The 21,035-nt window shown below is 40.7% G+C and overlaps 1 protein-coding gene across 1 annotated transcript in view; it reads right to left on the bottom strand.

Moving 5' to 3' along the window:
• Positions 1-1,792: 1,792 nt before the first annotated feature.
• Positions 1,793-21,035, bottom strand: part of myripb (myosin VIIA and Rab interacting protein b) — a 559,045-nt gene continuing 539,802 nt past the window's right edge. Inside the window, exons 13-17 of the mRNA XM_068001808.1 lie at positions 19,485-19,646; positions 16,243-16,344; positions 16,080-16,140; positions 5,914-6,035; positions 1,793-2,322 (exon numbers count right to left, since the gene is read on the bottom strand). Coding sequence (XP_067857909.1) covers positions 2,305-2,322; positions 5,914-6,035; positions 16,080-16,140; positions 16,243-16,344; positions 19,485-19,646 — 465 coding nt within the window. The 3' untranslated portion in view covers positions 1,793-2,304. The remainder of the gene's footprint in view (positions 2,323-5,913; positions 6,036-16,079; positions 16,141-16,242; positions 16,345-19,484; positions 19,647-21,035) is intronic.

The following is a 21,035-nucleotide window of genomic DNA, read 5'->3' as shown; positions in this document are numbered from 1 at the left end:
CAATGATGTGTTTGACACAAGTCATTACCATTCGTACCATCATCGTGGAGGGAAGAGTTTGTCGGCAAACTGTGAAATCATAGTCTGAAAAATTTTCCATTTGGGAAGGGGCAAAAAATGGCAACGGATGAATGAGTTTCAGCTGTTTGATCCCTGTGGGAGGAAGTTTTGTCTGAAAAATAAGTTCTGCTCATAGCTTCTGTTGGAGTTTTTTGAAAATTGCTCCTACGGTATTCCCCAAAAATGGCTGCGGTATAAGATGCAACATATATCAGCTCTTGGTGAAGAACTGGCCTGATCTCAGTTTGGGGGAGGTTGTGTCAACAGGCATTGATGTGTCCTGTCTTCATCCAAGTATTTCCAAAATTTGTTGGTTTATTAGCGAGTTGTGAAAATTTACAGGCACCGGGAGGGGGGCAGACAATCTGTTAATTTGTTGACATGTGACTTTGGGAAGTACATCAGCAAGGAAGGGGGCATTTTCATTTAAGCTTTATGCATAATTGTCTGATGGCATTCTACAAATCTCTTCAGACTATGCCAGCACCATATTATATGCAAGCCCTCATGAAAAAGAGTTAGCAAAATAGAAGCAAATACTAACTTGCACATGTGTGCATGGAAGAAAAAAAAGCCTAGAAATATCAAAGTTTCCAATGCACTGACATATACAATTATGTCTAACAATACCTTGTACATAATTTCGATAAACGCAGTAAATTGTGCACTTACTTGCAATTTGGAAAGAGACAATTGCTCAAGAAGCATGATTTCAGTTCATCCTCTGGCTTGTAAGTAGTCATGCACTGTCTGTATTCAATATTGAGACATCATGCACGGGGCTGTTAGTTAAAACAACTATGGCCACGAAGAACAGCTATATTCTGCAAGTCATAATTCCACCATTAGGAGTAGAAGAATCTTACACAAACAGGGCAGGTAATATTACGCTAATCTTCCAGCAGATAGTGAAAAACTTCCCATGGCAACTGGACGTGGGCAATTCAGCATCCATTCACTAAGTTCTTACACTCTTGTCCAACATTTGCAGAGAATTTGATATATTAAGTGATTAATTGACCTTTCCATTCAGATTTGTGTAGATTGTCATAATTTGAAGAGTTTAATTAAATTGCAAGTACATGTAACTGCTTTCCTTAATTTCAAGCAGTCCCAGTTACCTTTTACAGGCCTGTCTGAGTACACCACTAATTCCCCATCTTGTTACTACAGTCATTAAGATAAGCATTTCAGTGCACTTTTATCATGGCATAGGGGACTACATGCTGATTAAAGCACGGAGCACTTTTGAATGCTGTATTCTGCTCAAGGACCCCTGTTCTAGCATGAAACTTACTCATTAGTAGATGGATCACATTAAATTGTGACTAACCATTGAGTTGCAATGCTCGAGTTTTATCTGGAACATGAACCTTTGCCACTCATTAACGCCTGTACTCTCAAGCCAATCATTCCTTTCTGATAATTTCTGATATTGTGATCAATTTTTTTTGTTCATTCCTACATTTTAGCATCTTTGCTTCTATAACTGAGAGAGGTGCTTGATTCTCCTATAATTTTTCACAAAGGATTTTTTAAAAAAGCAACAAAAATATATTAATCAGCAACATCTTGCTTTTCATTCCACAAATTCCTGTTGAAAGTTCCTTAAGCTCAATGCAAAAGTAAATTCAGTTAACAATTGAGACCAAAATTATTTGGTCAGTTATATGAAAATAAATGTGCACATTAAAATAACATTTAAAAAAAGATTCAATTTATGTAATGTGATCACTCCAGGGAACAATCACCAATGAAATGACAGCAACCAACAATATGGCAGAGGTACAATTTACCCCAAGTTTTTTTTTGTTACCAGTACAACCATTTTTCAGTTGAATAAGGTAATACAGTTGACAAATCACTTACAAATAACCTTGCTTCCAAATACATCGAGTTTGTGCTACCATATAAAGACAAATCACGTACATAAAGACCACAAGTTCTGTACAGCAAACACGCCAAAGTGCTTTTCAAATGGTGTGGACCAATGTTAGGGAGACCAGTCACCATTCTCAATAGGTCTCTTGAAATTAAGGCAAAACATTTTTTACCAAAGAAAAGGTACAATCCTGAAGAATCACAGAGTGAACTCAGGGAGGTATCCGGTCAGAGTCCGCTCCTATGGGATTGTTGGGTAGTGGCAGGCTCGTGTTCCGGGTAACAGTTTCCATGGCTGTTGAATCAAGGCACTCTAGTGGACAGCCGTAGGCAGTGAGTTGTCATCAGAGTGGTGTCCGGCTCTCAGTATGGTACAGGCTTCTGCAGCAGAAGATAGAGAAAGAATTCATTGACAAGTCAAGGTATAGAAAGGGAAACTTCAATTCTTTTATCACAATGTTTTATCCGATTTATTGTCATGTACAAAACATCATTTGAACTTTCATACTTTGATAGCCTTGATAGGCCAGACGCTCTGTTTCTGTAATATGATGTTCTATATAACATTCTATAATTACTGCAGTCCTGAAATTATTATTTTTTAAATTACTACTAAAATCTCTAGCAATAGGCAACTGGGTGACAAGGTGCGTTACAGCACTATCCCATACAGACTGATGGGCTGAAAGTTCCCATTTTCTCTTAGATGGCTGGGTCTTGGCTGAAAGGGTTTGGGAATTATCAACTCAGTTCCTAGTACACATGAGCTTACATCAGAAAACTATCCCTAGTTCAGTACTAATGGGTAGATTTTACAAATTACTGCTCCTGGCACAGAGCATCATGCAACAGGATCATATATTGGGAATTTGGGAGAATAGTATGCTCTGCAAGATTTTTCATCCATGTTGTGCAATTCTTAGTTGGGCTATTAAAAAGAATACTGCACTTTCAAAGAGGGAAGAAAAATGGGCATCCAGTTCAACCACTTGTGAACTGCATCTCCTGCAGGCAGTCATGAAGTTCATTTAATGGCAGTGGCATAGAAATCTGTGTTTTCCCAGGTAGATGCTGATGCAAAGTGGTAAATCAAAACATTTAAAGTAACAGCCATCCAATTAGATAATAAGGGAGTTTCTACATTATGGAGTAGTTTATAGTATCATAGTAGGAACAATACAGGAGGAGGCCATTCAGCCCATCGTGCCTATGCCGGCTCTTTGAAAGAGCTATCCAATTAGTCCCACTTCCCTGCTCTTTCCCCATCACCCTGTAAATTTTTTCCCTTTAATATTTATCTAGTTCCCTTTTGAAAGTTACTATTGAGCCTGCTTCCACCACCCTTTCAGGCAGTGCGTTCCAGATCATTACAACTTGCTGCGTAAAAAAACTGTTTCCTCACGTCGCCTCTGGCTCTTTTGCCGATCACCTTAAATCTGTGTCCTCTGGTTACTGACCCTTCTGTCACTGGAAACAGTTTCTCCTTATTTACTCTATCAAAACCATTCATGATCTTGAACACCTCTATCAAGTATCCCCTTAACCTTCTCCGTTCTAAGGAGGATAACCCCAACTTCTCCAGTCTCTCCACATAACTGAAGTCCCACATCTTTGGCACCATTCTAGTAAATCTCTGCTGCACCCTCTCCAAGGCCTTGACATCCTTCCTAAAGTGTGGTGCCCAGAATTGAACACAATACTCCAGCTGAGGCCTAACCAGTGTTTTATAAAAGTTTGGAATCTTACAACACCAGGTTATAGTCCAACAAATTTATTTTAAAATCACAAGCTTTCGGAGATTATCCCCTTCGTCAGGTGATAATCTCCGAAAGCTTGTGATTTGAAAATAAATTTGTTGGACTATAACCTGGTGTTGTAAGATTCCTTACATTTGTCCACCCCAGTCCATCACCGGCATCTCCACATTATAAAAGTTTAGCATAACTTCCTTATTTTTGTACTCTATGCCTCTCTTACTAAAACCCAGGATCCCATCTGCTTTTTTAACAGCCTTCTCAACTTGTCCTGCCACCTTCAAAGATTTGTGCATTTGCACCCCCAGGTTTCTCTGTTCCTGTACCCCCTTTAAAATTGCAACATTATGTTTATATTGCCTCTCCTCATTCTTCCTACCAAAATGCATCACTTCACACTTCTCTGCGTTAAATTTCATCTGCCATGTGGCTGCCCATTTCACCAGTCTATCTATGTCCTCCTGAAGTCTGTTACTATCCACTTCACTGTTAATACTCTCCAAGTTTCGTGTCATCTGCAAACTTTGAAATTATGCCCTTTATACCCAAGTCCAGGTAATTAACCCTTGGGGAACACCACTGTATACTTCCTTCCAGTCTGAAAAACAACCGTTCACTTCTACTCTCTGCTTTCTGTCCCTTAGCCAATTTGTATCCATGCTGCTACTGTCCCTTTAATTCCATGGGCTTTAATTTTGCTAACAAGTCTATTATGTGGTACTTTATCAAATGCCTTTTGAAAGTCCAAATACACAACATCAACTACACTACCCTCATCAAACCTCTCCATTACTTCATCAAAGAACTCAATCAAATTAGTCAAACATGATTTTCCTTTAACAAATCCGTGCTGACTTTCATTTATTAGCCCATACTTTTCCAAGTGTCAATTAATTTTGTCCTGGACTAAAAGTTTCCCCACCACCGACATTAGGCTAACTGGCTTGTAATTGCCGGGTTTATCCCTCTCCCTTTTTTTGAACAGGGTTGTGAGATTTGCAATCCTCCAGCACTACCCCCATATCTAAGGAAGATTGGAAGATTGTGGCCTGAGCCTCCACAATTTCCACCCTTACTTCCCTCAATAACCTAGGAGGCATCCCATCTGGACTGGGTGACTTTTCTACTTTGAGTACTGCCAATCTTTTAAGCACCTCCTCTTTTATTTTTATCCTATCCAATATTGCTCTAATTTCCATGATTTTTCATTGCGTTTGGCGTGTATTGGGATTTACACCCACACGACCAGCACATGGACAACTCCACTGGATCTTCTGGGGTTTGTCCTCATTTCACATGTATGGCGAGCTCCAGCCTGCACTGGGCCTCCTGCTGGGAGCCTGCTGTTGTTGGGGAGAGAGAGTGGAATATCCAATGTTTTAGCATCTCTTAAAGAGCTGCAACTGGCATTTAAACGTTAAGCGACCACCTTTGGGGTCAATAACTTTTGGCTGCTTGCCAGAGGCTTTGTGGGGCAAAAGAAGTGAGTGTCAAAAAGCAATGGATGGCAAAACATACATGGAGCTTTCCTATTTGCCCAGGTTGGGTGGGTGAGCAGAGAACACAGTGGATTTCCATCCTAAACAAATGGTAAATTGCGCTAGGGGCTATTTAAATGAATTAAATGAATTAACTCAATTATGGAATCGTCCTCTGGTGAGACCCCATGCCACCAGGAGAGTTTCACACTGTTGGAGCTTACATCTTTGTACTCAACTGACTTAGTGTATTAATGTGGTACTGTGTAATGTAAACTAGCACTGAATGATCGACTACTAATGGAGCACTTAACAGGCAGTTTTACTACGTAGCTACTCAGTACCACATTTGCAATGTTTTGGCACCTTCTTTGGCTGCATTTAAGTTTTGACAGTGCACAGAAAAGATTTAAAGCTGCACATAGGAACATTTGGATAAACGTTTTCAGAAACTCAAGAGTTCTGTCACCCTGTTCATTGTCTCAGTTATGAAAGTTCACTGACAGTCTTGGAGTCAGAGAGTGATTTTATTTAGCTAAACAAAGCAGAAAACCAAGAATGTACCTCAAATAGTAGCAGTCACTAATAGTGTGTTCGTGCTATACTGGGAAATTGAAAACACCAGGCTGATTTCAGGACAAAATCTGTCCACCTAGAATTGTGCAATAAGAGTATAGGCAGAGCCCATTATTGTTCGATTTGTTAAATGATAATAAATTGGAAGAACTAAAAAAGCTTACTGCAGGTTTATCAACAGTGCTTGTGTCTTCCTTTGGGTTATGTGGTGACGTTGTATCTTGGCACAAGCCATTCCTGCTGAACGTCCTGATAGACATGACTGGAGCGTTGTTAACTGTGTCTCCTGTAACATTTACACACAAAGAAAATAGACATCAAAGGCTCCTGAGTCAATCAAAATCACTTATCTGGGATGTGAAGTAGAGGAGACAAAGATTATGGAGTAAATCTGCAATCTTGCACTCCCAGTGGGAAAGCCTTGCTCAAAGCAAGAAGTGGGTCAGAGAAAGGTTTTCAACATTGTAGCCATGATTCTCCAACCCATAGTTCATGCATTTGCAGCTCCATGCTAGAAATGTGGATTCACTGCATTTAGGCCTTATGGCTTTACAGTTCAAAGAGCATTATGCATAGACTTCAAATAGTTTCCCTAATATCCCATTTATACTTGAATTTATTGTTGATGGGATTCTCTATCTATGAAAATTTCTGTATGTTATTTGATCCCCAACAGATATTGGCAAGGTTTCATGAGAATGTTCAAGCTATGGATGTTTCATGGGAATTATGTAAGTTACTGCAAACAAATTATGAGAATGTAGCTGCATGGGTAGAGGGATGGTTGAGGGACTGAAAGCATAGAGTAAGGGTAAATGGATGTTTTCTGGATTGGCAGAATGTGTGCCCCAGGAATCTATGCTGGGACCTTTTTTTGATTTCCATTAATATAAATGATTTGAATATAGGCATAAGAGGAATCATATCAAAGTTTGATGAAGTAGCAAATGAGTTGGCATGGCAAACCGTGAGGAAGAAAGTAGAAGACTGCAAGTGGACATAGACAGTTAGCAAAGTGAACGGATAGATGATAGATGTAATTCAATGCAGAAAATGTGAAGTAGTAGGGAAAAAGAACACTGAAAGGAAGTAAGATTCTTAATAGACTGGGAGAACAGAGGGACCTGGACATCTGATACATCCGTAAAGGTAGAAAATGCCATAAAAAGCAAATAGGATTGTCAAATTTTGAGATTTTTGACAATTTTTCTTCATGGAAAGGATTTTAGGATTGAGCTATGTTTAAGGGTTGTGTTTTAAAACAAAGTGAATTTGCCCAGGTTTAAAAGGCCACAGACTGCAACCATTTGGCGACTCTGTATTAAAGCCAGGCATTAAAACTGTTACCCATGGAAACTGGCAACAATGGGGTGGTGTTATCACATCTCAGGTGCTCCCAGCAAACATTCACATTTTTGGAGATGAAATGTCCCTTCCTGCTGAGTTTTGGATGAAGCTAGTTTCAAAGGGGGAGGGGTGGTGTGTGGGGGGCTGCAGTAGCAGGCTTGGTTAACAGCTCTTCTGGCCAACTCTCTTTATGGGGAAGGGGGTCAGGTACCAAGCTGGAACTTCGTTTGGGACAGGAAACAAAAGAACAAATACCCAAATGTTGAGGTCAGCTGGTGAGATCTGCTGTGTAGGAACCAATAAATTTCAGGCAGATTACGTTAAGAAGAGAGCCGGCAAGGCCCTGTATGCCTTGGTCTGACTCTATGCTAAATCAGGCTAAAAGCAAATCATATTTAGCTGACTAACTGGGATGGGGTTGTGCAGTTTATTATTTTGCTTATTCACGAAAACGGAACATAAGTTCGTTGAAGTAAATACTCTTCACATTCAATTGCTGTCTGTGAAATAAAGCAGCTCAACAATTTGGATCTGGCCTCGTCTCACCAAGTGTTTCTCAGTCTGTCTTCGAAAAGATCAGGGGAAGTGCACGAGGGTGGGTGCGAAAGACAGGATATCCCGTTCAAATTACCAGGGAATCCTATTGTTATATCCCTGAATTACGCTATAGTATAATTATATATTAACCTGCACAGGTACACTTTTGAATATAAAATGCTCAGACTGCTTACAGTAGTGACCGGCTCCACTGTAACCAAGAGAATATCTAAGGTAGACCTGAAACTTGTATCAGGGATAGTGTGTTTTATATATAGGGGCATTGACTATAAAAGCAAGGAAGTGATGTTGATATTGGCTAGGTCACAGTTGGACTATTATTGAAGGGTATTAGAGCTGAGAAAAGAGTACAGCAAAGATTCACAATGATACCACAACTGAGAGGTTACAGTTATAAAGAAAGTTCAAAAAATTTGGGGCTTTTTCACTGGAACAGAGAAGGTTAAAGGGGGGTCCAACAGATATTTTCAAAATTATAAACGGCTTTGAGAGGGTAAATAGTGAAAGATTGTTCCCTTTGGTACAATGGTAACAAGGGGCATAGATTGAGGATTATCACTAGAAGAATGAAGGAGGATCTAATGTGAGTGAGGAACATAAAGTAATTAATATTAGTAAAGGAAAAGTACTGGAGAAATTAAAGGGACTAAAAGCTGACAAAATCCCTTGGACCTAATTGCCTGCATCCTAGGGTTTTAAAAGAGGTGTCTGCAGAGATAGTGGATGCATTGATTTTGATCTTCCAGAATTCCATAGATTCGAGAACGGTCCCTGTGGATTGGAAGGTGGCAAATGTAACCCCGCTATTCAAGAAAGGAGGGAGAGAGAAAACAGGGAACTACAGGCCAGTTGGCCTGACATCAGTAGTAGGGAAAATGCTGGAATCTATTATTAAGGACGTAGTAACGGCATTTAGAAAATCATCATAATATGATTAGGCAGAGTCAACACGGTTTTATGAAAGGGAAATCGTGTTTGACAAATTTATTAGAGTTTTTTGAGGCTGTAAATAGCAGAGTAGATAAAGGGGAATCAGTGGATGTAGTATATTTGGATTTTCAAAAGGCATTCGATAAGGTGCCACACAAGAGATTGTTACAGAAGATTAGGGCTTATGGGATTGGAGGTAATATATTAGCATGGATTGAGGATTGGTTAATGGACAGAAAACAGATAGTAGGAATAAACAGGTCATTTTCAGGTTGGCAGGTTGTAACTAGTAGAGTGCCGCAAAGATCAGTGCTAGGGCCTCATCTGTTCACAATATATATTAATGACTTAGATGAAGGGACCGAGTGTAATGTATCCAAGTTTGCTGGTGATACAAAACTAGGTGGGAAAGTAAGCTGTGAAGAGGTCGTAAAGAGGCTGCAAAGGGAAATAGACAGGTTAAGTGAGTGGGCAATGGAGTATAACGTGGGGAAATGTGAAATTATCCACTTTGGTAGGAAGAATAGAAAAGCAAAATAGTTTTTAAAAGGTTAGAGACTAAGAAATGTTGGTAGTCAGAGGGATTTGGATGTCCTTGTACACAAATCATAGGAAGTTAACATGGAGGTACAGCTAGCAATTAGGAAGGTCTTTATTGCAAGGGGGTTGGAGTATAAGAGTAGGGAGGTCTTTCTGCAATTATATAGGGCTCTGGTGAGATCACAACTGGACTATTGTGCACAGATTTGGTCTCCTTACCTAAGGAAGGATATACTCGCCTTAGAGGGGGTGCAACAAAGGTTCATTAGATTGATTCTTGGGATGAGAGGGTTGTCCTGTGAGGAGAGATTGAGTAGAATGGGCCTATATTCTCCGGAGTTTAGAAGAATGAGAGGTGATCCCATTGAAACATATAAAATTCTTACAGGACTTGACAGGGTAGATGCTGAGAGGCTGTTTCCCCTGGCTGGAACAGTCTAGAACTAGGGGGCATAGTCTCAGGATAAGGGGTCAGACATTTAGGGCTGAGATGAGGAAAAATGTCTTCACTCAGAGGTTGTGAATCTTTGAAATTCTCTACTCCAGAGGGCTGTGGATGCTCAGTCATTGAGTATATTCAAGGCTGAGATAGATAGATTTTTGGACTCTAGGGGAATCAACGGATATGGGGATTGGGCGGGAAAGTGGAGTTGAGGTAGAAGATCAGCCATGATCTTACTGAGTGGCGGAGCAGGCTCGAGGGGCTGTATGGCCTACTCCTGCTCCTATTTCTTATGTTCTTATTGTTAATTGTATCCATAGAATTTATATCAATTAGTGTTAATTGTATTCAGGTGGTGCGTATCAATTAGGGACTCTCTTATTTCCATTCATATGAAAGTTTATCCAGGGTGTGGAGTGGGTAATGTGGATCTCTGTGAATAAAGGCTTGGAAGCAACTGAAGATCAGGCTCTAGTATTCTATCCTTCACCACCTGGCTATCCAATTTATTACACTTATGAAGGAGGAAGTTAGAAAAAATATTTTCACACGGGTGGTTATTAGAACATGGAATGCTTTACCACAAGTAGTTAAGTTTGCAGATGATATGAAGCTATGTGTGAGAGTTAGGGCTGTAGATGATGTTAAACTACTGCAAGCAGATCCCAATATGTTGAGGGAATGGGCCTGAGTTTGGCACGTGGGCAGGTCTATTGCTAATTATGCATACACCCTACAGGGAACAGAATTGAAGCCAGTGGTGAAAGATAAAGATCTGGGCGTTACAGGGCATAACTCTCCAAAGGTTTATGACTAATGCTGTGAAGCTATCTAAAGCAAACAGGGTATTAGGTCGTATTCACAGGACAATTCACGACAAAACAAAACATGCTATTTTGTCCTTGTACAAGACCTTGGTCAGGCCTCAGTTAGAATACTGTGTCCAGTTTTGGTCTCCTCACATGATGGGGGATACTGAGGCTTTGGAAAGGGTTCAAAGGAGGACCACAAGATTAATTCCCGGTTTAAAACACCTTAGTTACCCAGATATGCTCAAAGGGCTGGGTTTGTATACTTGAGAAGTGTGAACTCAGGGGCGATTTGATCAAGGTTAATAAAATAATGAAGGGACTAGATTGTGTTTACGTGGACCAATTATTTTAACTGGATAGGTTACAGAGGACCAGGGGTCACAATTACTAGTTATGTAAGTGCAGAACTAGGTTGGATGTTAGATGGTTCTTCTTTTTCCAGAGAATAGTGGACCTGTGGAACAGGTTGTTGGCTTGTACAGTGAATGCTGATTCGCTGTATTCCTTCGAGAGAAAGAGCTGGACCTGTTTCTGGCTGGGTCAAAGATCACCTTGTACAAGAGGTAAGTACCCCTGTAATAATAATCAGGGCCAATGTGATCTCCTACACGAGTTTTGATCGCCTAAAGGGGTTGGGAAGGAACTTTCCTGATTCTCTTTAATTGGCCTGGGTTTTTATCTTTTTTTGGCTCTCCAAGGAGATTACATGGCTCCAGGTTGGTAGGGACTGTCTGTATCGTGATGCATAAGGTATCACGACTGTATGGGACAGGCTAGGTTGACCATTTGGTCTTTTCCTGTCCGACATTTTCGTATGTTCGTATTGAGTCAGAGCAATAAGATCATTTAAAAAGGAACTGGATAAGTGTGAAAAGGGAGACAATGAAAAGATATCGGGAAGCAGCAAGGAACTGGGATTGGAGGAGATAGCTCCAGTTTAATGGCATAAATTACCACCTTCTGTGCAGTAATTTCTATGATTCTCTGTGATTTCCAAAGAATTCATCCAATATTACATATTTTCTCTGAGAATCTCAGCAGGTCTTTTGTTGAAGTGCATACATCCAGTTGGTATAGATTGAAGGGCAAAGAAAGAATGCAAAAGGTATAATGAGAAATGAGAAAGAAGTGAATGAAACAAAGAACAAGAGCAGAGAGAAAGAAATGGACTGGAGAGGCAGCAACAAGAAAGCAGAGAAAAAGATGCAACCTATCAATCTTTCCCACATTTATTTCATCTCAGACAGGAAGGGGCTGCCCTGGGAAAAAGCATGCCTAGATGAGTAAAGTCATCTGCAGTATGCTAGGAGTTAATAAAATTGTTACCGGATAGACCTTAGGGTTATTAAATCTTGTAGTTCCAGCTCAGTAGCAACTTAGTCACCTGAAGACTGTCTGAACCATGAATGTACCATTACATATGGTGGAGGGAGTTTGACAAAAGGTGCAATCCTTCTAGTAAAATGACAGGCTGTATATAGAGGTCATTAATCATATAAGAAATCATCTTGAAATAGCTACTAATGAAAGGTGTCCTAGTTTTAAGTAACGACTCAAAGTCTGCATGCAACACTGCAAAAAGCATCTTAATGAATTGTCAACATTAAGAACACTCTTCAGATTTAGTGGAGTGTCTAATTAATCATTACGAGTTCCATTTGCAAAAAAGGTTAGAAACGTTAATTATCAAATGTCAAGAAAGTGTAGTGAGATAGGCACTAGTCTATTTTACTTTAGATGTGGCAGGTTGTATTTTTAGATAACTGCTCAACTTCCAGAGTTTATAGAGTTTATAGTTTCTCATGACAGTCTAAGATTGGTTTCTGTAAGAGGACCTTTCCCGAATAACCCAGAAGCTATATCTTTTCTATACGCTTGACGTTCTACAGGTGCACATCTAAATGGCTAACACTTACCCTGCTTGGATTTAATCTGCGGGCTGGCTTTACCGTGCTTTTGCATTACGCTACCATACTCTTCAAAATGATGTGTATTAGCACAACGGCCACAGGTTTAGACACTAAAGTAACTAATTTCTTTCTTTACAATTAAATATTAATATGAAATAATAGTTACCAAACATTAAAAATACAACGTACATACAATGAGAAAGTCTGAAATGGGTTAGTTATCCTTTTGTAAGGCTTGCTTCAGCATCACATAGGAGAGAGATGGACCAAACAGTAGAGGATTTAGGTGAATTGATTGAAGGCATAGTCAGAAAGATACATTTTGAAGATGTTTAAAGGTGGGCTGGGGGGAGGTGGGGAAGCAGCAAGGCAAAGACATTTAAGGAGGGAATTCCAGAGGGTGGGGTCAAGAGGGCTGAAACCTCTGCCAGCAAATGAGCAATGTTGGGGGGAGGGGGGGGAGGGAGGTGTGCAGGAGTCCAGAGTTGGAAGACAGTAGGACATGGGTTGGGACATAGGACTGAAGAAGGTTGCAGAGATAGACTGGGATGAGACCATTGAGGGATTTGTAAACAAAGACAAAGATCTTGAATTTGGTGTGTTGGGAGCTGGTGAGCAAGGATGCGGATATTGGTGTTTTTGGCATGTTGGGGTTTGTATAGGGACGAGCACAGGGATGGCTGACGAGGGCATTTGAAATTGAGTCTTGAGGTAACGAAAGCAAGGATAAAGGATCGAATGGCAGAGGGGATCAGATGAGGGCTTGATAGGCAATGTTGCGGAGGTAGAAATATGCCGTCTCATTCGCCCAGCTGTACCTCATCACCACCTCTCTTGACACCTCCACTGCCTCTGATTTGTCACACTGCTTGACCAACATCCAGTACTGGATGAGCAGAAATTTCCTCCAACTAAATATTGGGTACACCGAAGCCATTGTCTGGTCCCCGTCACAAACTTTGTTCCCTGGCCACCAATTCCATCCCTCTCCCTGGCCACAGTCCGAGGCTGAACCAGACCGTTCGCAACCTTGGTCCCTATTTAACCCTGAGATGAGCTTCCAACCGCTGATCTGCTCCATCACCAAGACCATCTACTTCCACCTCCGTAACACTGCCCATCTCTGCCCCTGCCTCAGCTCATCTGTTGCTGAAACCCTCATCCATGCATCTAGACTTGCCTATTCCAATGCTCTCCCGGCTGTCCTCCCACCTTGCCCCCTCCATAAACTTGACCTCATCCAAAACTCTGCTGCCTGTATCTTAACTCGCACCAAGTCCCGTTCACCCATCACCCCTGTGCTCACTGACCTACATTGGCTCCTGGTCCGGCAATGCCTCAGTTTTAAAGTTCTCATCCTAGTTTTCAAACCTTCCATGGCCTCGCCCCTCCCTTTCTCTGTAACCTCCTCCAGCCCTACAACCCTCTGAGATCTCTGCACTCCTCCAATTCTGGCCTTGTGTGCATCCCTGATTTTAACCTCTCCACCACTGGCGGCCATGCCTTCAACTGCCTAGGCCCTAAACTCTGGAATTCCCTCGATAAACCTCTCTGTCTTTCTACCTCTCTCTTCTCCTTTAAGATGCTCCTTAAAATCTACCTCTTTGACCAAGCCCCTGTCTTAATATCTCCTTTTGTGGCTTGGTGTAAAATTTTGTCTGCTAACACTCCAGTGAAGCGCTTTGGGATGTTTTACAACATTAAAGGCGCTACATGAAAGCATGTTGTTGTTGTTGTTATGTATGAGAAATGGGATTTGAAGCTCAGTGCAGGGTCGGATAGAGCACCAGGGTTGCACACTATCTGATTTAACCTGAGTGAGCATCCAGGGGGCAGTTAAGAGTCAGGAGCAGAGTTTTTGGTGGGAGCTGAGTAAAGCCTCCTGATTTTAATCTCTTCAGTGTCAAATCTAACACTCTGTTAGCTCTCTTAATACAGAGATTCTCAGGCAAACTCAACAAACGTTGTACATGAATATCCAATTAACAACAAAAAACATACACCATAAATGTAATGTTGAATATCTGGGAAGATTCAAATACTTGTTAAATCTGGATTAAGCATAAAAATCTTCACAGTGAAAAACACTGTTGCTAATTAAATCAAGGAAATTAACTAATCTGATCTTTTAATCAAAGACACTATCTGATCTTTATGTAAATGAAACAAGCAATTCAAACTTTCCTACAGGAAGTAGAATTGATACTGGGATACAGAAGCATGTTTCCCATATGTTCAGCCTTATTGCTCGAAAGAATCACTGTGATCCAGATAGCAAATACTCTTAAACTGTTATTTCTTTGTTAGATTTGCAATTTAACTCTAATGAGATTTTATGTTATGAGGAGTATAACTTTTCCTATTTAGTCTTCTGCATCATTAAATAATGCCATTAATAATTATATTATATAGTACTAGTAAAGAAGTTCACTGATTGGTGAGGTATTGTAACAAAAATAAAACATACTGATGAGGAGACTGTTGTTTGGCTCTGTTTCAAACCTTATTAGTATTGTTTTGGAGCTACTATGTTGGAAATCAGGATAATCTTAATGGAAAAAGTTAGTCTTACATGATAACTCTATAATGATTGCACTAAACAGATACATGATGTTACTAAAAGCCATGAGGAACAGAATTAGAGCTGTCGTGCAGTAGAGTGTCACGAAGCGGTAAAACAATTAAACAGGGGTCTAAATTATGCCATAAATAGGAAAACTTGTGTGGTTTATAATCTCATCTGAGACTGTTTATAGTTTTGTAATACGTAGACCAAACCAGTGTTGTTCCACCCTTACAGTCACTAGAACTGATGACAAATACTCCTATATTCCCCAGGGTGCGAAGGCCTTAGAGAGGGTGCAAAAGAGATTTACTAGAATGATTCCAGGGATGAGGGACTTTAGTTACTGGAGAAGCTGGGGTTGTTCTCCTTGGAACTGAGAAGGTTGCGAGGCGATTTGATAGAGGTATTCAAAATCATGAAGGGTCTTGACAGAGTAGATAGAGAAACTGTTCCCATTGGCGGAAAGGTCAAGAACCAGAGGACATAGATTTAAGGTGACTGGCAAAAGAATCAAAGGTGACATGAGGTAAAACTTTTTTACACAGCGAGTGGTTAGGATCTGGAATGCACTGCCAGAGGGGATGATGGAGGCAGATTCGATCATGGCCTTCAAAAGGGAACTGGATAAGTACTTGAAAGGAAAATAATTGCAGAACTACAGGGATAGGGCGGGGGAGTGGGACTAGCTGGATTGCTCTTGCATAGAGCCGCACGGACTCGGTGGGCTGAATGGCCTCCTTCCGTGCTGTAACCTTTCTATGATTCTATGATTTTATGAGTGACATGTACTTGTAGTACTAGTAAATCTCAGTTTCAACCCCAGGGGTGTTATGTACTTGTCATTAGTTCTAGTGACTGTAAGGGTAGAAAAACAGCGGCTTGGTCTACGTATTACAAAACTGTCAGGCTAAGTACATATCAACCCTTGTGTATACACTTACAGGACTGATATCAGGCTAGTACATGGCGTGCCTTGTATTTACTTCTAAAGGACCAATGTCAGGGAAGTATATATCATTCCTTGTACCTTAAGCTATAAAGTTCCCCTTTAAATACTGTCCGTCTTATAAACTGGCCAAGTAATAGATACAGTCAGTGTATAGTTTATGAAAAGACAATTATAATTAACAATTATCTGACTTTTCATCAAGCCTTTTCTAAGTTACGATGAATACTGGAATTCTCAGAACTCAAGTTATAGTATAATACACTTTCTGTTGAATACCTTGCTTTGGTGGTGCTGGAAGCTTTCTCCTCTGTTGCCTTGAAGAATCAATGGTCTCTGCCTAAGAAAAAAAACATAAAAGGTACATGCCCACAATCACGATAGTTTAACAGGAAATGGTCATGATTGAATTACAATCTCAACATCCAAACTGTTCTTTTACCTTCATGTCCAGCTGGTTACGTTTCTTCAGCAGTCGTACACAGGGAACCACATTCAAACCTGCCACATTCAGAGCTGAAATTCTACGTTCAATGTCTGAAACCTGTCAAATGGATAATTGATACACAAGGTGATGTAAATTATTGACAATAGATATAAAGAGTCACTATTGATAAGTGTGGCAGTGATCTGGAGTTTTACATTGTTATTTATATTTATATATTTTTTTTCTATGTTGTTCATCCAAGAACCTAGGCTGCTCACCTGTGCATAATCTCCTTCAGCTTGGAGAGTGAATGTGTTCACATTACATATTGTATTTTATTTCTGACTTCCTAATAAAAACTATGCAGGAGATGGTGCATTTCTAAATCTCCTGTGCAATAAATCTCAACTCCGTGCATTCCATTTTATGGAGGCCTGCTCATGCTCAACCTGACAGTGTCAAATCTCAGTGTCCTGCTTGACCTTGACGTGAACTTCAAACCCCACCTCCAGTCCATCACCAAGGTATGTCCATCTCCAAAATAGTGCCTGTCTCTGTCCTTACCTTATCTCCAATTCCAATGACTCATTCATTCATGCCTTTGTCACCTTCAGACCCAACGTTTCCAATGCCCTCATTGGTGGCATCCCAAGCTCCACCCTATACAAACACCAACTCATCCAGAACTCTACCATCCACATCCAACCCTTCACAAAGTCCCACTCACCTACCATCCCTGTGTTTGCCTAATTCCTCTTACTTCTATCCATCAGTGTGTCGACTTTGAAATCTTCATCCTTGTCTACAAATCCCTCTATGATTCAACATGCTCCTCTCTACCTCTAGTTCTAGTCCTATGTCCCCGCTTACACTATCTCATCAATTGTCAGTTTCTCCACTCCCTCTGCTTTATCATCGGGGCCAGAGCCTTCAACTATTTTGCCTCTATGCTCTGGAACTCTTTTCCTGAACTCCTCTGCCATGCTAAATCCCTCTGCACCCTCAAAGCCCTCCTTAAAATCTACTTCTTCAAATGCACTTCAGCCACCACTCCTAATTTCCCTCCTGCTCCTGCTCAGGTCTAAGTCCAGCTGTGAAGCAATCTTGATACATTATGCTATGTTGAAGTTGCTATTGTCTCCAAGGTTTGTTCAAGGCAATAAAAACTAGGTGTGGTGGAAATGTGCTGCTTTCTTAGAGTGAAATTTAAACCCTGAACAGTCAGCGAGGGGTTATTACTTTACATTTGGAAAAGCTTTTCACAAATGGACAAGAGATATTAAAATTATTCATGTTTCTTAGCATAAAGCTGTATGTTGATTGGTTAGATCAAATTTTCGGTCAACTTTCTAGATTTATGTGCATTGGGATGTGCATTCAGTGCACCATGAGCATTGGACTTGGCAGAGGAGGCCCAGCAGCAGCAGGAAAGGGTTGGCATGATGTCAAATGATATGCATGGCATATCATTAAGACCTACCTCTCTACTGTACAGCGATTCTGCCATATTACCCTGGTAATAAAGATAGAGCTATGCCCAAGGAAGCTGAGGTTTGGCCGCAACATAGCGACAGAGCTGTGCCAATTCCTTCAGGAAGACCTCTGCATATAATTTGTAACATCCGTACAACACTGCCAGTGACTGTCAGAGTCATTCATATGTAGGTCTCCTTCCAGGCTAGCACTGAGGATATCTGGAATGTTGGCCAATTTGCTGTCCACCGATCACAAGATCATCATGGATAAGGAAGGCCATTTGGCCCATCTTAATTCATCCATCTAGGAAGACCCTAAAGTCCCTCCATTGCAGCATCTAATTGATTCTGAAATGATTTCAAGGTTTTTGCCTCCATTAGTCTATCTGGATGACTATCCCACATGTTGGTCACTCTTTAAGTGAAGAAGAATTTCCTGATGTCAGTCCTAAATTTGTCTTTTACTAGTTTGAATCTGTGCCCCATTGTTCTCTTCTCACAATTTAAAGTAATTTTAGGGATTTACTTTCTCCAGTCCCTTAACTATTTTATACACCTTTATATGCTTACTGCTCTGACATTTTCTTTCAAGGCTGAAAAGCCTAATTGTAATTGTTCCCACCAGACGGGAAACAAGCAGGTTCCTCTGACTTGTGTTCTCCAGTTTTGGCTATAGACTTTAACATTCTATTGAACTTTGTTGATTGCTTCTCCTCTGTTTCAAGTCCGTTTGCATCTTTTGTGCTTCTCTCCTCTGAGTGCCCTTTTTACTGTTGAAGTACTGAAAGAATTGTTATATTTTACATCTACAGCTATGTTTTTTCCAGGTCTGTCTTTGCCCCTCTGAACACCCTTTTTACATGTCTTTTTATGTTCTTATATTCATCCCAATGAACCCCATCTCTTTTCTCCCTGCAGGACTGGTAGAGATATTTTTCCTCTTTATTTCTCTTTTGATTTATTTATTAATCCATTTAGGGTCACATTTGTGTAGTTTGAGCATTTTGGTTTTAGGTATGTGTTTATCCTGCATGTGTTTATCCTGCCTTTAAAGGTGTTCCACATGAAATGTTGATGAACAGTTTCCCCTAATCAACTTGCTTAAATTATTCCCTCATTTATTTGAAATTAGTCCTTTTTAGAATTATATACCTGGTTCCTGAGCTTTGGGATTTCTGAATCCCAGATCATATTGAACTAAATCATTCTATGGTTGTTGTCCTCTAGAGTCACAATTTCCATTTTCTGTACATTGATTGCATCACTTATGAATACCAGGTCGAGATGAGCATTAGCTCTGTGTCTTCTCAGATGCACTGGTTTATAAAGCAGTCATGAATTACATTTACAAGCTCTGATTTTAAACCATCTGGGTTTTTCCAATTTATCTTAGATAGATTGGAGTCACCCATTAAAAAAATAACTTTCCTGCTCACACACACACTTTTTTTATTTCTTCACAGTGCAAGATATCTTCCTTCTTGTGCTGACCTGGCGGTCTGTAGTATACTCCTAGTGTTAGCTTAGTCTTTTGTATGGGACATATCTAACCAAAGTAGCTCATTATGTAGCTTTCAACTTTAGAAATATATCAAGGAAGTCACAGATGTATTATTCAATGAGGGCAACGGCTCCATCACTTTCACTACTGATCAGCAGCTTCAACATGATTGGGAAGCTCTGTGAAATTGTGTTGCCCTAAGTTCAGAGGGTCTTTAGCTGCATGTTGCTTTGTGCTCAATACTGTGTCCTGTATGACCTGATATTGTATTTGATACTTACCTGGAGTTCTGCTTGGTGAACCTGTGCAGCTGCTGTTGCCACTTGGTCCTCTAGATCTGCAAGTTCAGTTTCAGTAGTTATACTGTGAATGCTACGTGCACAATCCTCTAGGTCATTCAGTTGCCCCTCCAGACTATACACAGTGCCTGCTGTTATGTAAACCTATAAAAAGGACAAGTACTACAATATAAGAGCTTACCAGTGCTTCACAATGATAAAGACAATTTCAATGAATATCTGAAACATGGTTGCTATCAAACAGGCCATACCATAAACACATTTAGTGCTGATTTTAATAAGCAGGAAGTTATGGTGGATGATTGGAAGAACATCCATGGAAATTCAAGGCCGAAATTTCTTTTTAAAAAATGGGTAAGTATGGGAGGGGGCTAATTTTTTACTATCTCTTTTTCATTATCTGTTTGTCTGACGTGATCGCTGCTGCTTAACGATTTATCCCATCTTCTGTTCTATTCTTTTCAATCTCGGTTGTGCATTACAGGGCTTGGCTTTTCAACTTGGTTCCTTAATAAAAAAATTACTTCGCAGTATTTGAATAGTATCAAATATTTCTACCCTGGACACCTCCTACTCGGCATAGAGAATGAAAAGGATGTTGACTCACACTGCTATAGCAGTGCCCTGCCAGGCCCGGGATTCCTGGAGCTGGAGAGAGCAGAAAGGCGAAGGGGGGGGGGGTATGATTTCTGCCCTTTTAAATCCCAGTGGAGGGAGGCCATGGACAGTTCTTCCATGTCAAGGGGAGGGTTCCCAGGCTTCCCTGGGAAATTCTGCCCCTTTGCATTCTGAGAGCTGGTGTGAGCTCTTTTGTGGCCTTCTGAAGATGCCAAACTTTTAGTAGAGTTACTGGAGGGGACTGATCACCTTGTCTGGAGTCAGAACAGCTACTTCTGGAGCTGGAGACTGAAGAAGAGATATTTTTCTTTGGCTCTACTGGACCTCATGGAACCTCAGTGGAGCAGCTGCAGTCTGCTCTGCCTTACAAGGATAGATTGGGCTGGGTCAGGGCGGGTTCTGCGATTTCTCTTTACAGGCACCACTGGCCCGTCCCGGACATGCAAATGATGCCGGCCTTGTGATTGGGGACGGGGCAACTGGCCTGGGGCTAAGGTGCGCGAGGGTTTCACTCTGCTGCACTTGAGCTGGTGGAGCAGGCCCCCTGGAATTTTGGGGTTATAGTCAAGACTAACACTTCAAGAACTCACATAAAATTGCTTGTGTCACTTTGCCTTATTGGTAGCACTTTCATCTCTGAGTCAGAAGGTTGTGTGTTTAAGCCCAATTCATGGACTTGTGCACTTAATCTGAGCTGGCAGCTCACTGCAGTGCTAAAATGTTATATTATCAATGGATGAAACGCAAAATCAATGATTTGTCTGACTGTTGAGGTAGATGTTAAAGATCCATGGCACTTTTTAAAGAACAGCAGAGAGTTCTCCGGGGTCCTGGCCAACATTCATCCCTCAACCAATAATACCACAAATAGACTAATGGTCACTCATCTCATTGACGTTTGTGGATCATTGATGT

The sequence above is a fragment of the Heptranchias perlo genome, chromosome 2 (assembly GCF_035084215.1).
Source record: "Heptranchias perlo isolate sHepPer1 chromosome 2, sHepPer1.hap1, whole genome shotgun sequence".
Lineage (NCBI taxonomy): Eukaryota > Metazoa > Chordata > Chondrichthyes > Hexanchiformes > Hexanchidae > Heptranchias > Heptranchias perlo.
This window is presented reverse-complemented; position numbering and strand designations above follow the sequence as displayed.